At 39.8% G+C, this 21,234-nt stretch overlaps 1 protein-coding gene across 2 annotated transcripts in view; it reads left to right on the top strand.

Moving 5' to 3' along the window:
- LOC120721800 (phospholipid-transporting ATPase ABCA1-like) overlaps window positions 1-21,234 on the top strand; it is a 189,804-nt gene that overhangs the window by 22,403 nt on the left and 146,167 nt on the right. For both annotated transcript variants that reach the window (XM_040012354.1, XM_040012355.1), the window contains exons 8-11: window positions 4,102-4,188; window positions 4,282-4,477; window positions 18,798-18,937; window positions 19,669-19,785. In XM_040012354.1, coding sequence (XP_039868288.1) covers window positions 4,102-4,188; window positions 4,282-4,477; window positions 18,798-18,937; window positions 19,669-19,785 — 540 coding nt within the window. The remainder of the gene's footprint in view (window positions 1-4,101; window positions 4,189-4,281; window positions 4,478-18,797; window positions 18,938-19,668; window positions 19,786-21,234) is intronic.

Here is a 21,234-nt window from a genome sequence, read left to right as displayed (position 1 = left end):
GGATGATGTATTTTGACCTCTGTGTGCTCACCTTATATAAGGAAATGTTAATACATGTCTGATCCTGCAACTGTTATAAATACGTTACATTTATAAACAAGTATTTTGGGACAGGAACAGTGTCAAACAGTCAAAATTGGCATTTAAGAACTTTTTGCTGTTTATTTTTGATGTAACACAAACACTCATGGTGCACCACATCAACGGGAGAATATTGTAGCCCTTCATTCTCAGAATACTTGTCCCTTTTAAAGACTAATTACTCCAATGGATCATTGTTTGCCCCAGTCACACAGACCTGACAGCCACATGTTGCTAGGGAAAAACGTGTATTCCTGCGTGTTACTGGTCATAAAAAATGCACTCCGGCACTCTTTGCAATCCGGTTGTTAAGTGATGACGTGACGAATCCTACTTCCGGGCCTAAAGTAGTCTGCGTTTAATATGGCTTTTGTGTTGTTAACATGTTTAATGTTTTGTATTTTCTTATATTTGATCTCAAAAAGCTCCTAAAACAGTCAGTGATCACTGATGACCTCCCTCGGCTTTTATTACCGCTAATCATTTATTTAAGCTCAGTTTTTAAAACCTTTGGATGTAACTACAGCCCAGCCCATGCAGCAGTATATGAATGACTAACCTCGTATTGTGGATGGATTATCTCAGTTGTTCTCCTGGCTGAAGTTTGGTCCTTTTACAGCATCCTGCCATGCGATTACATTTGTTCCTGACCACCGAGAACACTCACGTTAACTTTTATCGAGTGGAAAAAAAAGTTAGCTTGTTTATATTATGCTAACATAGCTGTGTCGCTAGCGGTCACGTAGCACATCATTATATACCAGCTAGCCAAACTTCAGTAACCCTACAAACGTCACTGCTGTTTAGTTTTCTGTCTTCATTTATGTTGGAAGTGATAACAGAGCTGTACGTTTTAATTTGTTTCCAAAACCCCGCAGTCAGGACATGCTGTATTGTATTTAGATAGAAGATAGCGAGCTAACTTCCTGCTAACTTCTAACTCCGTTAAATGTCATAAATTCCGTTTTCATGGATGCCTGGATGTTAAACTCAATTGTTACACCTGGTAGAGCAGAACACTGATCATTTTATTAAAGATGAAAGACTTTAGACAGTTTTTCAACTCTCAGTAATGCCATAGACGTCAGACTTAACGACCGGATTGCTTTGGTTGCTAGCAGCCGCCTGTATTTCGCATGGTCGACATCAACTTGTCTACAGACACACACTAGCTGCTCTCTGAGCAGCAGTCAAACAAGTGTGTTGCCAAATGAAAACGGATACAAACGTGATAGTTTCAACCACAAACAGCATGTTTGCTGCAGGAAGGCACAGCTTTGTAGGACTCAGTTCCTGGTTTGTGTCACACTTTATCAAGTTTCAATACAACTGGAAGAAGTTGGTGTTGTCCATGCGCACTATGAGTGACCACAGTAATCTGCACCCCTAGCAGTCAATGCCCACTCACCAGGGAATACACATTGTTCTTTAGCAACTGGAGATTGCCATGGTATCACCTTCTAGGCTGCATAGCTATTGATTGGTGTAGCTAGTTTTTTTTACTTTTAGTATGTCCAGATGTTGTTATGGCTAACAGGTTACATCCAAGTTTAATTTAATGCCCACCCACTGGGACATCATGCTGACATTGTCAGTTAGAGCCAGACGTCACTCATACTGAAGATCAGTTGCGTATAGCCGTAGCAAAATAAAATGAATATAAAATACTTGACCTTATGTTACATATTTATTATTAGCAACTTCTCAAGTAAAGTTAGACATTTATGCACCAAGCTGCTGTTTTACAAACTCTACAGTTTATTTGTAGAGGGTGGGAAAGAAAGGTTTGCCTACCAACCCCCCACCGCTGAGTTAATCTTTCTAATCCATGAGGCTATCCTGTCCGCCTGTGTTGGTGTAATTGATGGTTATGGTCATTAATTATTGGCTGTGATGTTGTGAAGTTCATACCTAAGCAAAAATGAAATGCCAGAATTTCCCATTCTTCCTTTTGCATTTTCCGTGTGGGAGTTGAACTCAATACTCGCCCTAAATTGAGACCTAAGTAATAAAAAGCAAACGTTGAAGGACAAGATAATATTTATGGATATTCTTTCTGTATGTCTTATTTGAGTTTACTTTAATTACTGTGAAATTGAAATAAAGACAAATATATTCTGTGTCAGCCAGCTGGGTTAATTTAAAAGTTAAATGTTAGGTTTCTCCGACTGACTTTGAAAGATGAAGAAAATGTAAATCTCGCTAATAAGTCCTTCAAGGCCAAATGTAGTTTCATGCCTTACGTTCTGAGGCAGAGATAACTGGTGAAATTGGTACATGTAATCTTTAATAGTTAGTTACAAAAGCACAATCTAGTAATTAACATGTCACTCATAAGCACATCCCTAATAACCTCTAAACTGGACTAGAATGGATAATAGTAGATTATTTGTTTGAGATCCAGCCAGTAGATTAATGACTCATAAGGTGATGATTATTACGATTAATAATGATGATAATGATTATTTTAGATTTAGCTATGAACTTAGACAATTAGCTACTTTTTCATTATGAAATATATTAGTTTTACATGCTAAGTAGTGACTCAGGAAGTTCCTCATTATGTTAGGGTTACTTCTCCGTTCGCCACTGCCTTTGAAAACTGTTGCGTTTTCCAGCAATTTCACTGGAACACATGTGATCAGATGAGACTTTGTTTGAAACAATGTTTACTTGAATTCTATTAAATCTTTCTGTTCCCTTTTGAGGTGATGAAAGTGTGCACTTTTCTTTGACTTTATCTTTGAGAGAAAATGCTGTATATGGGACAGCAAATCCAATAAATAAGTGATAAGGCAGGAAGTTCACAGGAGAGAGCATTTGAACAATTTAAGCCCACAGGCACTTTCAGACGCAGAGAAAAGAAGAGGCCGGACAAGATACGGTGGAAAAGCTCTTTAGCGCCTCAAGCAGATGGATGGGAAAGAGCATCGGGCCTTCGCACTTAAGGCTCGACGTTGCTGATTGATTGCGATAACAACAGTAACATAAGGGAAAGAACAAGTGAAGAAGTCAGAGTTTATCACTGAGGTAGTGATTGCCCAGGGGTAATTTAGATGTTTTCTTTTTTACAAGGTTGAGGGTGGATTTTTTTGGAAATAATATCAGGATGTAATGTGCGTGAACGACAGTGAATGAAAAGCATTCCTCATTTTTGTCTTGGTGTTTTGATTCAATCCGATTACGTGTGGTTTCTCCGATGGATGGTTGGATGGACAATCTAACCATGTATTTTCTTACCCTCATCCAATTCAGGGTCACTGGGGTAGGGCTGGAGCCTCTTATTTTTAGAGTCAACTCACCATCTGAGACTTCAGAAAGACAGAGAGCTTGACAAATCTGTTTTGTTGCTATGGCTCACCTTAATGTGACACTGCTGTAATCTCTCCCTCTCACTCTACCATCACTGAGAGGGGGATTTTCAGCCGTTTTTGCCATAAAACAGTCTCTGTCTCGTCTCCGTGCCTCGTCCTCCACTCAGTCACTAACAGTAAAAGTGATCCTCGGCGAAGCACTCGAAAATCGATGAGTAGGCAGGCTGCTGCTGACGGTGAGCTTCAGACCACTTCTTTTTTAGCATTTGAGTTTTATTTAGAAACTCAGCCGCAGCATTGCGCCTTGATGCATGAAAATGGCAGTGGTTGAAAGGGCATGCCATTTAACTCTTCTAATTAGGCTCACACTGGACACCTTCATAATGTCACTGAAACGCACAGTAGCACTTGTCATTTTAATGTAACTTTTATTAGCTTGGGCTAGGATGGTGATGCTCGGATTCAACTTACATGTCAAAATGGAAAGAAATGGCGCGTGTTCCCAATATAACGGCACTTAAATTAAAAGGGTTGATTCTGAATTGGTGTTTTTAGCTAAAATGTGGATTTCACTTAAGAGTCGGGGTGTAGAAATCATGCCCACGATAGTTGGAGGACTTCTAAAAGTACACTTTTTTAAAAAGTAGTGCTCAATATTATTCCCAGCACATATTTATATTTATTGTTTTGTTTGGTCCTTTTTAAGCTTCCAGCAGCTTTGAACCTGAATGCAGCAGATGCGGCGGTGCTGATAGGAAAAACCACTGCAAATGCTTTACCGCTGATTGAGGAGGTTAGTGCTTGTATCACGTACACGTGAAATGACTGGTTGTTTTTTGTGTTTCTTTTGCTTAAAAATGATTCGTCTTTACTTTGATATTTACAGGTGGCCAGGTTGCAGAACTCCACGGCCTTTAAGGCTGCTAGTTCACTGAATTTCCAAGGCGACCTGATTGGCAGTATCAATATGTTTCTGTGTGGAAAGCAGCCTGACTCCAATTCCACCAATATGACCCTCGGTTTACTCTCACCTAGACAGATGGCTAACAAGACGTCAATTTCCATTACGGGCAACAGTTCAGGTAAGTGCTGCAGCAAGCTCCTTTATAAAGCAAAGCTGTCACACAGGACTTTTGTCCTAATCATTTATCTGCATTTTAGCTCGACAGCACAGTAGGTGGTCATGGTAGCTGGGAAATGGAGAATATTCACAAGGCAGTGGCGCATAATGTGCAGCATCACGGGACACTGCGATTGATTTGCTGTAATTTTGCTGCCGCGGACATACTGCGTGGCTGTGTAGTGTTTGAAAAATGAGAAAGAGCTGAGAGTTGAGCTCGATCAGTATGTGCACAGGATGTCTGACCAGTCAAATGGAGTTTTCTTTTTGTTATGTAGGGATTTTGATATTTGGCATAAAAACGCAGTACACATGCATCATTTAAATAACTGCTGTACATCTGATGAGTCACACAGTGCAGAACTACAGAAGGTAAGAACCAGTACTTCCTGTAGTGGAAATGTCGGTGCAGGTGGGAAATTTTTTTTTTTGAATTGCACAGTGCAGTCAGCTGTGCACAGGATGTGACCAATTGTGCAGATCCAGGAAAAGGCACCTGTGGCACAGTTGGCATCAGAGCTGAACTGGGTTTGATTAGGAATGCATGTGTCAGAGGCCGGTCACAGCCATAGCTAATCAAACCAGCTTTTCTCAGTCCGTTTATAAGCCGCGTACTCCCTACCCCGACGTGACGATGTTTTCTTAATGGGAATGAAAATCCAGACCAGCTTCTCCCATGTGGAAGCTTATGTTATTGCCTGGGTGGCGCTTTGGCACCAGGCGCAAATATATGACATCTTAAAATTGAACATATGGCAGTCTTAACTTCCCACAGAGGACAGATGGTGTCACTAGCACTTTTTTGGGGGAGATCTGAGCCAATTTGTTTATTTATTTATTTTATGTAATATTTAGAAAGGGAAGACAAGCATGGCAGCCATATTGTCAGCATTTGTGCTCAAATTCTCCTATGCTGTTATGGATTTGGCTGCAGTTGTAGTTGTTTGTAGTGAGTTTGTAGTTGAAGTTAAAGTCGTCTGCAACTGAAGAACAGCCAAGTTCAAGCTGGGTGAGAAATATATATCGAAAAAACACAAAAAGTTACACTCCCCAGTTTAAGTAAACTTGGACCAACTTAAAACCATCCAGCTCAATTCTTCAGTTTTTGCCAAATCAACAGAAATCATCTGAAAGCAGTGGTTTGTTGACAGCTTGGTGATTTATTTTGATCGAAAAAAGCGAACTGTAGAAATTTGCAGAGATTTTCCTACATAGCTAGAAGTGCTATGGCTAGTGCACCATTGTTTCTCATACCTCATCCATACTGAGTAGTGTATAAACACGGTAACATGGTTCATAGTTGTCTTGACAGCCAGATATGCGTACCTTGCAGCAGTGTGCTCCTTATTAAGGAGTTACTCCAAGTAGCCACATTGGAAGAAAGTGTGGTATCTTCACTCAGCTTTAAAAATCTGCACCTCGCCCACCTTCAGCGTGCGTCAGCAGGTGACTGTGTGGATGGGCTCCTCTGCAAAATGCGAGTGAAACAGATATACAACTGCAAAATGCAAATAGCTAATGTAGAAACTGATGAATATATTCTATAAATGATGCAACATGAAACATGCCCCAACAAAATTCACGGGATATTTTCTGTAAGCAGGCACCCTGTTATTGTTTCATACTGCAGCGTATGTTTTTAGTAGACCGAAGGTAGAGTAGTGTGCAGAATGTGGTTCACCATTGTCTTGCTGAAATAAACTATAGTTCCCAAAGACATTAACGTGTTGCTTCAAAACTATAAGCACTAATGCATCATCACAGACTGAAAATGGACTGATCCCATATTTCGACCATCCAGGTCCAGATGTTGTTGACAACGAGCCGCTCTGTGGACTGATCCAGTCAGTTCAGCTGTTTATTTTTTATAGTTTGAAGTTAGAGAGCTAACGTAGCATAGAAGAAGCTAAAAAGCAAACCGACAGCAGTCTGGAGGCATTTAAACTCGAGCGATCCCAACACACTGATTCTGTTTTCATGACTGAAAAGCTCTGACGGCGATGACGCTCTCTCCGTCTCTCCTTCTTGCTTGTTCACCCTATCTGTCGTTGTGCTCGGTGTAGCACTTGTTTGGAAGCTTTTACTGCACTTACCGTAAAGTAGCGCTTGTTGTTGCCAGCTCCATTAACATTATTTCACTTCATCTGTCTGTTGTTAGTTCCTCTCCACATGCTGTGTGCGTTTGTGTGTGTGTGAAGGAGAGATTGATCAGATGGCAGGACAGTCTATCCCAAATGAGATCATGCCACGAGGCTGGCAGAAGCATCCTTCTCCTCTATTTTATGTTATGTTATTCATTTGCATGGCAGAATTTTCAATCTGGGTTTATTGACTTTTAAAGAAATTGTTCCTGAGTCACTTAACGGATTTCCTCTCCTGTAGCTCAGTTGTTCGCTCTCACAGCTAGAAGGCTTTGTGTTGTGTGTCTGTGTTGTTTGCTTTTTCTCCTTGTCCCTGTGTGAGTCTCCTCCTGGTGCTCCCTCGCCCTCACACATCTCAAAGACGATGAAGATTCCTGGGTTAACTGGTTATTCTAAACTGGCCACGGCTGTGGATGTAAGCGAAAATTGTCTGACTCTCTGTGTTAGCTCAAGAACTGTCCAAAGCTTGCCCCGCATCTTACCCAGTGTCAGCTGGGATAGGTTCCAGCCACACGGCTAAGAAAATGAATGTCTGGACACGTCAAAGCAGTGGTGTCACAGTGTGGCTCTTTACCAGGTTGTTGGCTTGTTTTTCTTGTCTCCCAAGTAGGCCATGTTTTTGCAACTTGGCTCATGTATTTTCTCATTAACTGTGGAAAGAAGTGGCATTACATCATTTAGTTTCTATTGCTTGTTGAAGCATTCTCGGATTAGCAGGTGGATTAAAGTTATTTGAACTGTCATAGTCTACCTGGCAACAGTCCGAAAACTTTGTGTGTTTTTCTCACAGCAGGACGGCGACCGTTATGGATAACCCAACACCTGGATGTTTAAAAGAAGACCTGGCCAGACCATGTGTCTGATCTTGATTTATGGGTGGATCCTTTAAGACTAACAGACTCTTTTTTTAATCATTTGCACCTGCTTAAGCGCACCTGAATCTATTTTTATATATTTAAAGGATGGTAGCTTTAACCACATGGGGATAAACATGTTTTAGCTGGATAAAAGTACCACAGTTGTAAAAGTTTAAAGTTTTGGACTAATTCTATAAATATAAAAATATGTGTATGTATAAGTATGAGTGAATCCATATAGGTGCAATTATATACAGTGGTAAACAAATTTATTATTAGGCCACCGCCCATTGTAAGGTGATTACCAAAATCCTTTTTATATTTCTTGATCCACCAGTATGCCCGCGCTCTTTACTCAAAATGACGTTTTAAGCCCAAATATAATTACTGTAATTTGTGAAATTTGAAGTTTTAGAAAAAAGCAGAAGAAATTAGTAAAGCGTATTAATATTTTTAAAATTAAAATGCCAAATCACAGCTATTTACCTTCATTCCTGACATTAGTTTTAGTGGTTGAATAATGAATTTCTGACTGATTGTGGGTATAAAAATGTGAATTCGATAGTTAATTTGAAAATAACGAATACATTTCTTGAATAAAACATCTTTCTTGATTTTAATACAGACACAGAGACATAATTTAGATAAAGGAAACAGAAGGAATTAATTATCTCTCTGCATTTGGTCCATGGTGAGCGTGTAGTACTTTGCGCCCATAGTGTAATTGCTGTCTACGTAAGTGCATAAATGTATAATTTATAAAGCTGCAGTGCGTTATTCTGTTTTAATGCATTTAATTCAGTTGGATGGTTCTAGATTACGTTACTTGTTATTTTTTAATGTAACACTGCCCCCAGCACAAATGACAGCTCAGAGAAAATCACTACTAGGTGATGCTATCTTTAATAAAACTCCAAACATGTTTCTTCCATAAAATCCTCGAGAACGAGAGCTTTAGTGTAACTTCCTACAGCCGCATGCTCATTAGAGACCGTGCAGCGCTGTTTCATTAAATGTCTTTTCTTTGGAGAAAACTGCACAAAATGAGATTTTAATAAGAAGCCTCTATTCCCTGGGAAAAAAGTTACACCGTTAAGTGGGATTGCATGCTAGTGTCGGTGCAAATTAGCAGTAACATCGGCTCTTCCTTACGTGGTAGGCAGTAACATCTCTGTTAGCATGCTAATGGCTGTTTTGCATTTGCTGTGCTATTTCTTTGTGTTGGGTATGTACAGCTAAATGGATCTGGAATATGCAGTGTGTCTGCGTAATGGCCAATTACAACTCCTTTGTAAGTGTAAAAGTACACTCAAAGGAACAGTGAAATAGCAACAATAAAAGCCAGCGCTGAGGTTTTGTTAACAGCTCTGTAATGTCCCCTTCTCAATTAATTGTTGATGGTGACTTCTGCGGCGATATGAGGAAGAGTTGGTGCGGTAGCTGTTCTTACGTAACAGCGAAAGGGAATTGAAGGTTGTTTCAGTTTGTGAAGTAAAAAGGTGTCTCTGCAAATCATGTACTGACGTTATGCATTATGTAGGGAGATTTGTCAGATGTTGGGGGTTTTTTCATGCTCATGTTCAAGTTTTTTAATTATTAAAGTGGATGTTATCTCAGGTAATCCCTCTTCTCTGCAAACAGAAGCTGATCGGCCTCTTTGTGCAATAGTGAACAATCTGTGATGCACAAACAATCTTCTCTTGATTTATTAAAATAACCCCGTCGTTGTCACGGTCCTGATTTTGCTGTGGGGATTTGACATTTACTGATTGTCTTGAGACTTGCACTTACAGTCCTCTGAGTATTTTCCCATCGATATATCTCTTTGAATAATTGGCAGCCTTTAGTTCTAGTTTAACCACATCTATTTTGCTGTAGCCGGCGAAGAGAAAATCCAGATCCATGGTGACAGAGTGAGAGTGGCTCTCGTTGTGCTGCTGAAAGTCAAAAGAGGCCTCTCCGTGTCTGATATGAGAGCGCGCATCAATAAGATTTATTCAAGCTTATTTGAGTCTCTGCTGAAATACAGCAACACAGCACTATTGTTACTGCTTGTAAGAAATAAGTGCTGTTTTATTGATGCAGGGGGGTAGTTCACTTATGACTGACATATTTGGTGTATGTGTGTGCTGTACCTGTATGGATCTGTGCACCCAGTGTGTGTGTCTGCTTCAGGTTCTTCCTTTCATGAAATGCATAAAATATGAGTAATGCATGCTCAGAAGATAATACAACAGCATGTGCAAGACTGTGTTTGTGTGCGCGCACGCGTGTGTGTATCACGGGCATTCGTGGTGCTTCGACAGCGCTGTCTCACTGTTGTGCAGAATTGAGCCCATCTCCAGGGTGCAACTCAAATTGATTAAATTTGCCAGGTAAGTTGAGGGGTTGACTTGAGGCTCCAAGCAATTATTTGACTGTGGCTAAACCTGGTGTAAAGAACAGATTTTCTTGTTCTTTCAGGCTGCTGTTTTGTAATAAAGCAAAGTTCTGTTATCAAAAAAAAGAAAGAAAAAAGGAGTACACAGCCCTGGAGAATACCTAACCTATGTAATCCGATGCTCCCTGTAGCCCACAGAATATCCAACTGATATATCTTAACCTGATATATCGCATTAGACAAAGAGCTATATGCATTTATCACTGCCATCTCTAATCACGTTATATTGCTGAGTGAAGCTGTCTGCTCATATCATGTTATAACCCCTTTCATTATCAGATGTATTTATGTCTGTATTTATGAAATAAGGTTTCCAGAGATTTAAATAAAATCTACATGTTAGAGACACTCTGTGAATATTAGTGCTGGGTATAGGGATGCATATATTGCTGTTAGTGGACGATCTTCTCAGAGCACCAGTGGAAAGTCTGCATGACTGAGTGATGAAGTGGGTTGGAGTGACTCACAGCTGCATGACTTCACCGCATCCCATCCGGTGAAAGGCCGCTGCCTCTTAAAGGTAGTTTCCTAACATTATTGGCCTTTGGCCCTTTTAAAATGACACATTTGTCACTTGTGACAGAAATAATTTTTCCTTTTCAGGTTGTTACAGCAGCTGTGTCACAGCCGGAGCAGGTGGTTACGACTCAGAATGAGAACCACTGAGTTTGAAGAGGGGAAAAAAACACATTAGCTTAATCACATCATAGAATATGAACACAAAGACAGGTGGAAATAGTCCCGACTCTTTGGCTTTTTTGGGGGATATAATTTAATGGAAACCTCTGCATTATTGTTGGTCATTTATAGGTACACTACCGTATTTTTCGGACCATCAGGCGCGCGGGATTATAAGGCGCACTATCGACAAACGGGTCTGTTTTCATACATAAGGCGCACCGGATTATAAAGTGCATTACATGAAACAAAACAGTCAGATAAGTCAAACTTTACTCAGCTCATTCCTCTTGCTTCCTCCACTTCTGTACCATTCATTCATTAATGTTGAATTCTCTGGTAGCTGCTCTATAAACACTGCAACAACAGTATATGTTGTTGCAGTGTTTTTCTAATTTTTACTATGTAACTTTGCACTGTCCACTTTCTGCTGTAACAAAACAAATTTCCCACGTGTGGTACTAATAAAGGTTATCTTATCTTACATGAATGACTAACCTCATATTGTGGCTGGATTATCTCAGTTGTTCTCTGCTACTGAAGTTTGGTCCCTTTACAGCAATTTTCCATGCGATTGCATTTGTCAAAAAAACATCAGGAACTTTAATCAAGTGGAAAAAAGTTAGCGTTCACTCTCCAGGTTCACTGTGTTATGCTTTGGTATGCTAACATAGCTGTGTTGCTAGCGATCACTAGCACAGCATTATATACCATCTAGCCCAACTTCAGTAACCCTACAAACGTCACTATTATGTAGTTTTCTGTCTTCATTCATCTTGGAAGTGATAGCAGAGCTGCACGTTTTTATTTTTTTCCAGAAATCTCTCAGTCAGAACATGCTATATTATGTTTAGGTAACTAGCGAAACCAGCAAGCTAACTTCCTGCTAACTTCTAACTCCGTTAAATTGAATAAATTCTGTTTTCATGGATGCCTGGATGTTAAATGTAATTGTTACACCTGGTAAAGCAGCAAGGCTGATCATTTTATTAAAGATGAAAGAAGTTACAGTGTTCGTTTGGGACCTGACGTGGACGGAGTTTTGGACCCAGATTACTATGAGCCGGGAGGCTCCTGACTATGGTAGCCATTAGGGCTGGGCCATATTATACCGTTCACGGTAATACCGGTATAATGTTAGGCAACGATAGGAAAATGAAATATCGCGATAGAATATGAGTAAAACGCGCATGCGCAGTGGTTTGGTTTGGTGTTTGTCCTTCAGATACACGACAAAGCACATTTTTTTGCAGAACATGCAAGCGGCCGTCGTTATTGTCGGACTAAGATGCTCTTAAATCTGGGAGTAATCTGGGTCCTAAACTCCGTATCGTTCAGGTCAAACAACACTGCAGCATCACTGAGAGTTAAAAACTGTCTAAATTCTTTCATCTTTAATAAAACGATCAGCATTGCTGCTTTACCAGGTGTAACTATGAAGTTTAACTTCCAGGCATCCATGAAAACAAAATTTATTACATTTAACGGAGTTAGAAGTTAGCAGGAAGCTAGCGGAAGTTAGCTCGCTAGTTTCGCTAGTTACCTTAGCATGATATAGCATGTTCTGACTGAGAGATTTCTGAAAAAATTCAAACGTACAGCTCTGCTATCACTTCCAACATAAATGAAGACAGGAAACTAAACAGCAATGACGTTTGTAAGGTTACTGAAGTTGGGCTAGCTGGTATATAATGCTGTGCTATGTGATCGCTAGCGACACAGCTATGTTAGCATAACATAAACAGTGAAGCTGGAGGACGAACACTAACACTTTTCCACTTATAAAAGTTAACGTTAAGGTTCCTGATAGTTAGAGACAAATGCAGTCGCATGGCAGGATGCTGTAAACGGACCAAACTTCAGTCAGGAGAACAACTGAGATAATCCATCCACAATACAAGGTTAGTCATTAATATACTGCAACAACATGGGAATAGAGCAGCTGCCAGAGAATTCAACATTAATGAATCAATGGTACAGAAGTGGAGGAAGCAAGAAGAATGAGTTTAATAAAGTTTGATTTATCTGACTGCTTTGTTTCGCTTAATGTGCCTTATAATCCCGTGCACCTTATGGTCCGAAAAATGCGTACTGCACACTGCAGTTTAATGTTGCAAAGCACCTCTTTTTAACTTCAGTGGATATTATACATGGTTATGCTCAGGATATGTCAGCCCATTTCTACTGGAAATGCCTTTTGGTTAAACTTTCAGCAAGGAATTTGCATTTGCACTGTTACATTTTTATAAAGCTTTAATGTACATAAAAACCAGCTTCTTGTTTAAGTGAAAATAAATGAAAGGTTGTCTTTTTGCGCTAGTAATGTTGTGGAGTTGTATTTTGTCTCGCATCAATTATATCGTCAGTTATATCGTTATCGCAAATTTTCAAATATATATCGTGATAAATATTTTTGGCCATATCGCCCTGCTCTAGTAGCCATAACACTCAGACAATCCATCAAGCGGTGCGGCTTCGTAGCTTAGCAAAGTCCTACTAAAACATTTTTTGACAGATTTTTGAGCGCTGTGTACCACATAAAATTGGTTCAAGGTCAGTAAACACAGCCAGAATTCATAGATAAGGCGCACCAGATTATAAGGTGCACTGCCGATTTTTGAGAAAATTAAAGGATTTTACGTGCGCCTTATAGTGCGGAAAATACGGTACTTAAAAGTGTATTTCCAGCTTGCAAGAGAATTTTAAAGCAACCTAAAATAAAATGACAGTCCTAGTTATGGACTTCAGAACCTGTTTGGTGGGTATCATTTTTTTCTCTGCAGGAAAACCCTGTTCGCCATCAGGAAACATAGCTTTTAAAATCATAGCATGGAATTAAGATATTTTGTCTTGTCGTCTAAATACGCCTGCAAGTGTCCTAAGGCGTGCTCAGGGAGGACAGAAGCCTGAAGGGCAAAAGCTTGTTTGATCTTGATTTTCAGCATAAATACTGGCTGTGAAAGAGAGGGCTCTCAATCCTTCTGACTTTTGGGGTTTAAGCAGGTGGTGTCAGGAAAGTCAAAATAGTGACATCGAGTTTTGCCCCTTTAATGTTGGCTCTTCCTATCATTGTGAAGCAGAACTCCTGCTCATTATGTGTTATTATAATAGTAATCATGGTCAGTATTAGACACCACATGTACTGTATATGCTTGGAACCATTAGTGCCAAGTTACACCTGCAGGATAACACTGCAGTCTGCCTAAAAACATGGCATCTGGAAAGGTTTTAAGTTAATTCTGATGTGGTGAATTGTAGTGGTGCAGAGCGGGGTCATGCTAATAATCCATTAAAATTTGGCTTATATCCACCAAAGTCTTCAAGGTCAACCTAATGATTTATTGGTTGAAAACTGACAAAATCCATATATAACTGAGCAACTATGTTCTTTATAGTGTGCTGTGCATTGTCAAAATATAGAAAGTATATTATATATAGTGTATATATAGAAAGTGTATTAAAATGTAAGATATCATATCACATATGACCTCTGACCTCTCCTTTAAGATCAATAGATTGAGCTGAAGGTCACAGATCAGTGATAATAATGCTATATAAAGATCTTTTAAACCACATCTCTTATTCTCTGTATTGACAACAAGTAGACATATAGGGGATGATATATGGGGATTCTAAATATCACTTTACAGTTTGCATCCATACATCACTTAACATTTGACCTCTGACCTTAGTTTTACATTTTACATCATCCTTTTTATATTCAAGTTGACCCCAAAATGTGTTTATGTCTTTAAAGAAAGAGAAAGAGAATGAGCTGCTTAGTTAGTTACAACTATATTGGAGTATAGTATTATATAATAAGCTTCAATTATTCATGTGCCGTTACTTACAAATCAATGCCTATTATCCATTACCTACTCTCAGATAATGTCTGTGTAATCAAAGTACACATCGGTCATGCTACACTGATTTTTACTGCACTATAAACTTAGTAAAGTACGTTTAAAAAGAACAAAGAAAACAAAATGAATATATACAAAACACAATACTGTTCCCTTAAAAGTAAAAAGCACTGTATATGTGTAGGTGATTGAGACTTTCCAGTTTAAATGTGTTGAGTACTCAGTTAGAGTAGAAAAGCTCTCACCTGTTAAATCCAGCCGGCACCGTCATGAACACAAGAAGGTGAAACAGTCACCAGGAGAAAGACGCTATTGTTGTCAATGATTCACTCATAGCAGCTCTACTTTATTACAAACCACATATATAAACCTACAAATGCCAATATGGCAACACATAGCATGACACTCATCTACTTCCTGCACATATTTGTATAGTCTCTTATCCTATAAACTATGGATTATTATCTAGAAACATAGCTACATTTTTGGTCTTTTTAAATGATTAAAACTATTAACAATACATCCAAAGCACATTTAGGTTATTCCGTACTGGATAGGAATGCTTCATATGATTTTAGTTGGGCTGGGAGACGATCAGGCTTCTCTGTCCTCTATTTCAATCCCTGTGAGTTGCTGTATCAGTCTGTTCGGCTGTTATCTGCAGATGACAGTGGTGTCTCCTTCTACGGAAAATCTACTGCAAGCCCTTTCATCTTACAAGCACCGAACTGCATATTTTTCTTAAATGCAGAAAAATCTTCCAATTTGTAGTCACTTTTTTCCCCCCCGGAGACGTCTAACAGCCTATTGAACAGAGCTACCGAGCTGTGCGCCACACATATGCCCTGTCTTTCAAGCGTTGCGATTGCAGGAGGTGGCATCTGCGTGTGCACTGTGTGGCAGGAACAGCTGGTCAGACCCAGACTAAGGGGTGGCCATTAGCTCTCAGCGCACTGACCTCACAGGAGCACCTGGAAGAGACGGCCAGCAGGCAGAAAGGCTAACGTTTAATTGCACTGAAAATGGCCGCTAAAATGTCCCCGGTGGGGGAAATAGTTGCCCCGGTGAGATGAGAGGAGAAAAGGGGGTGTGTTGCAGTCTTGACAAGGGAAAAATGAGAGAGGACTGGAAAAAGCACTGATGTAATGACAGGTGTCAGGACAAAAGGCACAGTTAGCAATAGAGGCAGAGAGCTATATTGACTGGCAGATGACACACTAAAGTGATCAGCCGTTTGACGGAGTGCCAAACTCCGGGAATAACACGTTTTCAGTCAGAACAATCCTGACACAGCCTAAAAACAAGCTGTCTAACCCCTGCAGATTCTCTTGCTTGCAGCGCAGGTCCTCATGTAACTTATTCAAGACTCTACCAACCTGGCAATATTCATGTTGGCAGATATGTTAAATAAGTAATGATCCTACCGCTGCTGAGCATATTGACTTTTTTTCCTCTAGAAGCTTTTTCTTATGTCCTCAGGTCTGCGTGTTTTTTTTCCTCCCTCTTTGTGATTTTAAGTAATAATTGATGCTTTTCTCCTCATAAATACTTTGCCGTGACTAAATCAATATCAATTACTTAAAGGTTTTCCTTTGATAGGACAGCGCAGGGCATTTCCAGGAAATATTCTCGCTAACATCTCGTAGATTAGAAAGCAAACAACCATCGTTTCACAGTCATTGCAATAACTGCTCACGTTGTGTGTTATTCCTTTACAGTTCAGCTCTTTGGTTAAATATTGATAGATTACGCCGCTGAGATGGCTTTATGTAGATGTAAAGTAAGATAAAACAATAATAAACCATCGCTGAAGCTTTCTTGTGACTCATGTTACAGAAAGGAGTAGAAAAAAGCAAACGACGAACTCATCATTCGAACTCTGTCGGTGCGCATGACCCTTATAAAACTGGCATTTACGAGCCTCTCCCAACAGTGTGCTGAAATATTGCTTTTATATTGTGCAAACTACAGTGAGATCTGTAGGGTCAACGTTCTTGTAAAAAATTCTGTGAAATAAGGTCGGGAAACAGATTTAAGACTCACTTTAACCTCTTGAGTGAGTCAGTGGAACGGTCAAACATGAATCCTTAAATGTGCAGCAGGCTGGAATATAACGTTTTAACAGACATCTCACTGTCAAACCTAAAGACTGGATATTAAATCTGAAGCATTCTTTGTAACGGCCAGCAGGAGGCGACAACTCTGGTTGCTACCATTATTAGCATGTAGCGTCCCTCTCTTTCTCAGACTCACATTCGTCATGTCCACTTTCAAAATACCAAAATGTTCAGTGTTTATTTTTGATTTTCTTAGGTTAGATAACGTTAAGTTCTTGTAATATTGTTTAGTTAGGATTTAGTTGAGTTTTAGTCTAGGTTATGTTTCACTTATGTCTCCGTGTTTGTGTCTTTTCCTGTCTTCTGTGTTAGCCTGCCGTGTCCTCATTGTTTAACGTTTAGTTATGTCCCTGTGTTCTGTGTAGTTATTGCCTGCGTGTTTCGTGTTGTCATGTTTACATCTGTCCATGTTTCATGTTTTATTTTGAAAGTTTTGTGTTCCCATGTTCAGTGTGTTTAGTTTTGCTTCCCCTGTGGTGTCAGGTTCATTTGTGTCAGCTGTGTTTCCCAGATGTTTCTTTTCCCCTCATTACCCTTCTGTGTATTTAAGTCCTCTGTCTTCGTCTGTTCAGGGTCGGGTCGTCTGTTTGTCTTGCATCACGTCTCTCCAGGTTTCAGGTTGTTTGTCATGTGTTTTTTTTTTTTTTTTCACACGCCATAGTTCCACTTCCACCTTTTAGATTCATCTTCATGGTCATTCTTTCTTGTCACAGTTTTCATAGTTAATCTTAGTTTGTTCCCAGTTTAGCTTTTAGTTTTATTTTATGTTCATGTATCTTTAGCCAAATAAATGGCTCGCCTTTGGTTATACTGAGTTTACTCTCCCGTGTCTGTTGGATCAGCTCCGCAAACATACTGGCTGCGCAGCCGTGACACAGTGGGAGGTTTTGCAGTGTCTACAGTAAGTAATGAGCGATATCGCTGTCCACTCTGTTTTAAGTACTGGCCAATCAGACGAGCATAGACCACACCTCTTAATCTCTAAATTAAAGTATTTTCAGTCCCATTGCTACAGGCATATAAAATTAAGCTAGCTAGCTCACTGGATTGAAGTATAATACTGTAATGGGATGCCACTCACTGACTGGTCATAAAATATCTTCCCGACTAGATATTCCGCAATCAAATGTGACGGGTATTATTGGAGAGTGGAAGCATTTAGGAACCACAGCAACTCATCCAGCGATGTAATGTCAGACCAGATAAAGTTACAGAGCAGGGTTAGTACCTCAGTAACTGCAGGGAACCAAACCTCATCTGGCATTAACATCAGCACAAAAGTTGTGTGCTGGGAGCGTCAATACAATTTAATTGAATTAGACTCAGTGGCTGAGCAGCTCTTGTACATGCAAACAGTACTTTTGGTCCTGCAGTGTATGCTCTGTGTTGTTTGTTGTTTCCTATACTGTACATTACACTTTTGATCTGGTTGGAAGTGGCAAAAATGCACAACTAGCCAAAGCAGGGGCTAGGTTTTCCAGTCCTGGAAGTGGGAAGGGAGCAGAAAAGTTTTTTGTTCAAAGGAATTAAACACATGTTACCTAGCTCATCTTTAATCAAGACTACATTAAGGAATCATTAGTATCAGTTCTGTTCTGAAAGGCAGTGATTGCATCAATACTGCCTATATGGTGCAAATGCGATCATTTGGGACGCTGAATACAGTAATGTACAGTTTTTCACATTCTTTACCATCTATGTGTTTTACAGTATCAATATAAATCAGTCTGCTCTTGTTGCATCAGTGAAAATCATTATATCCACCTTCAAAACTTTTCTTCTCCTTTTTAACAGCAGTGAACTTTTTAAACTACATAAATGTGTAATCAAACTGTTATTAGTACTATAAGTATTATTGAATACAACAGCTGAAAAGGCCAGGAAGATTTTCTGAAACCTCTCATGTTCACATTTGTTCAAACTCTGCTGAGAACAAGTACCGAGAGGTCTGTTTTCGTAGCCACGTTTGAATTTTAACCTCGTGTACAATATTTATCATGTTTGCTTCTCGGGCTCTTCAATTCTGTGATTTTTGCACAGATCAAATAACTTGTCTCTCCTCTTTCCCCCAATCCCATGAAAGAGCATGAATCCAGTATGCACAGAGGAGTTTGAGATTTAGAGTTGTTTTCGTAGTCTTGCCATGACTTTCCCTGTCTTCTCCCCTCACCTCCTCTGTACCGTAGATGCTTTTTGTCAGACTCTTGTCGACACCCTGGAGAGCACACCTGGTCTGCGCTACATTTGGAGCACCTTCAAGCCATTATTGCAGGGGAAAGTCCTCTACACACCTGATACACCTGCTGCTCGTCTCCTGGTGAAAGAAGTAGGTCTAGAGGGAAAAAGAAAGGTTTCTATATGTATGCTGACTTTTTGTGAACTTGAAAAGAATATATTGCTCTGGTCAGTTTAAGTTTGCAATGAAAGGTTCAAGCCACTATATCTATATTTATATATTCTTTTGTAAATTAAGAGTTAGCATGCAAATATATGTAAATCTTGCATACATAGGACCAGACTAATTACTGGTAGAAGGTGCCTGCAATCTGTCTATGAAAACAAAAAAGGAGGATGTCACGCATTAGTGCAGAGCTGGAAAATAAAACATTTAATCAGAGGGCTTGTTCATGCAATGCAATAAATATATATTGTTTTCAAAGACACGACATTTGTGCATGAGATTTGCATCGTTTTGATAGCTGCGTAACCAAAACAAACAACAGACATGCTGTGAGAATTTTGCATTGAAAATACATAACGAGCATGAGGAAAACCTGCCGACTTCACAGCAAGCGGCCCGGTGTTGGCACAGGAGGCCCTCTTCACTCCAGACATAGTCGGGGTGTTTACAAGTGAATGTTCAGGGGTAAATAACCCCATTTACATTCAACACCGCGGGGGGGATGGCAGTGTTACAGTGTGATGAGTTCCCAGGGAGATTAGCTGAAAGTGCAGTTGTGGAGTGCTTTCATGTTTGTATTGGCGCAGCGAGTATGTTTTCGGTGAGAAGGTGAGACAAATGTGTAAAATTATAGATTATTGTTTTCTGTGTTTCAGGCAAATAGGACCTTTAACGCCTTGGCTATGTTAAGGGAGCTGGCTGACTCTTGGGATGAACTCGGACCGCGTGTTTGGGATTTTCTGCAAAATAGCTCACAAGTCAATACAATACGGGTGAGACTCTCGATGGTTGTTTATTTTATGTAATGTTGCACACATTACCATGGTTGGTTTGTACAGTATGTTAAACATGGTCAAAGTATCTGAACTTTACATTGCTGGGTTTTTTGTTTTTTACTACTCTTGGATTTGTGACATCATAGAGCAGGGATGTCTCACCCATGTACACTGTGGGACGCATAGCATAGCATCTTTATTTATAACGCACTTTACATCCAACAATGTTGGCCAAAGTGATACAAATATAAAGCAAAGAGAAAACAGTTTAAATTACATATAGAATATCTTAAAATTCAAAATAATATAATTAATAAGAAACTAATTAAGAGACATCAACAAGTCCTGCTGTGCTGAAAGCCAAGGTAAATAAATGTGTTTTAAGACGTGATTTAAAAACAGATAAGGAAGGTGCCTGTCTAACATGTGAAAGCAACTCATTCCACAATCTTGGTGCTGCCGCAGCAAACGCCCGATCCCCTCTGAGCTCACGATTTGTCCTGGGCACGCTCAGGAGGAGCTGGTCTGCCGACCTGAGGGACCGGGAAGGTATGTATGGATGAAGAAGCTCAGAGAGGTACAGAGGGGCAGCATTGGACAAACATTTAAAAACAAATAAAAGCAGCTTAAAATGGATCCTAAAACGCACGGGCAGCCAATGAAGTGCATATAAAACTGGGGCGATATGCTCGCATCTACGAGTGCTGGTTAAAAGACTGCAGTGGAAAAACAGAAGCTCGACTCACCCCAAATAAAGAGAATTACAGTAATCCAGCCGAAGGGTTACAAAGGCATGGATTACTGTTTCAAATTGCTGTCGCACAAGAAACTGCTTAATACAGCCTACTTTGATCTTAAGTGGAGTGGATCATCTCCCCAAGATAGCTCCACATAAAAAGTCACCAGCAAACTTGGTGATGAGATTTACTGAAAATAAAAAATTCAGAAAAATACAAAAAAAATGCAAAACGACCTCCTTCACTTTCTTTTTGCAGCAGAGCTAAATGAAGAAAACAGTAAACATACATTAGTGTCTTTTATAATTACTGCGGTGTGTTTTTTTTCTCTTTGAACAATGAGCCTTACATCTGCTGCAGGTGAGAATGTACATGCTGTGTACATCATTTATTCACTCCTTCTGTTAAATGTGGAGAGTGAGAGAGGAAAGTAATTATGGATAAGTGCAGGATAATTTTCATCCTAGCAGAAAGGATTATCTATAGAAGTAAAGGACACGGACTTCTCTCTCTTCCACCTTCTCCTCTCCTCCCTCTATTTTGCCTCTCGCCGTATTTCCTTGACACTGACATTACTCCAGTGTCACTCCAAATGAGCTTATAGGCAGCTGGAGGGAAGCAGACATTGGGAGCTCCATATAGCTAGGGTATTCATTACCCTAGCCCTAACCTTTACACAAATGGACCAGCAATCCTCCTTTGTCTTCAT

Source organism: Simochromis diagramma, unplaced genomic scaffold, assembly GCF_900408965.1.
Source record: "Simochromis diagramma unplaced genomic scaffold, fSimDia1.1 OVJJ01000604.1, whole genome shotgun sequence".
Classification (NCBI taxonomy): Eukaryota; Metazoa; Chordata; class Actinopteri; order Cichliformes; family Cichlidae; genus Simochromis; species Simochromis diagramma.
The sequence above is the reverse complement of the archived record's forward strand: the minus strand, read 5'-3'. Positions and strand labels throughout refer to the sequence as shown.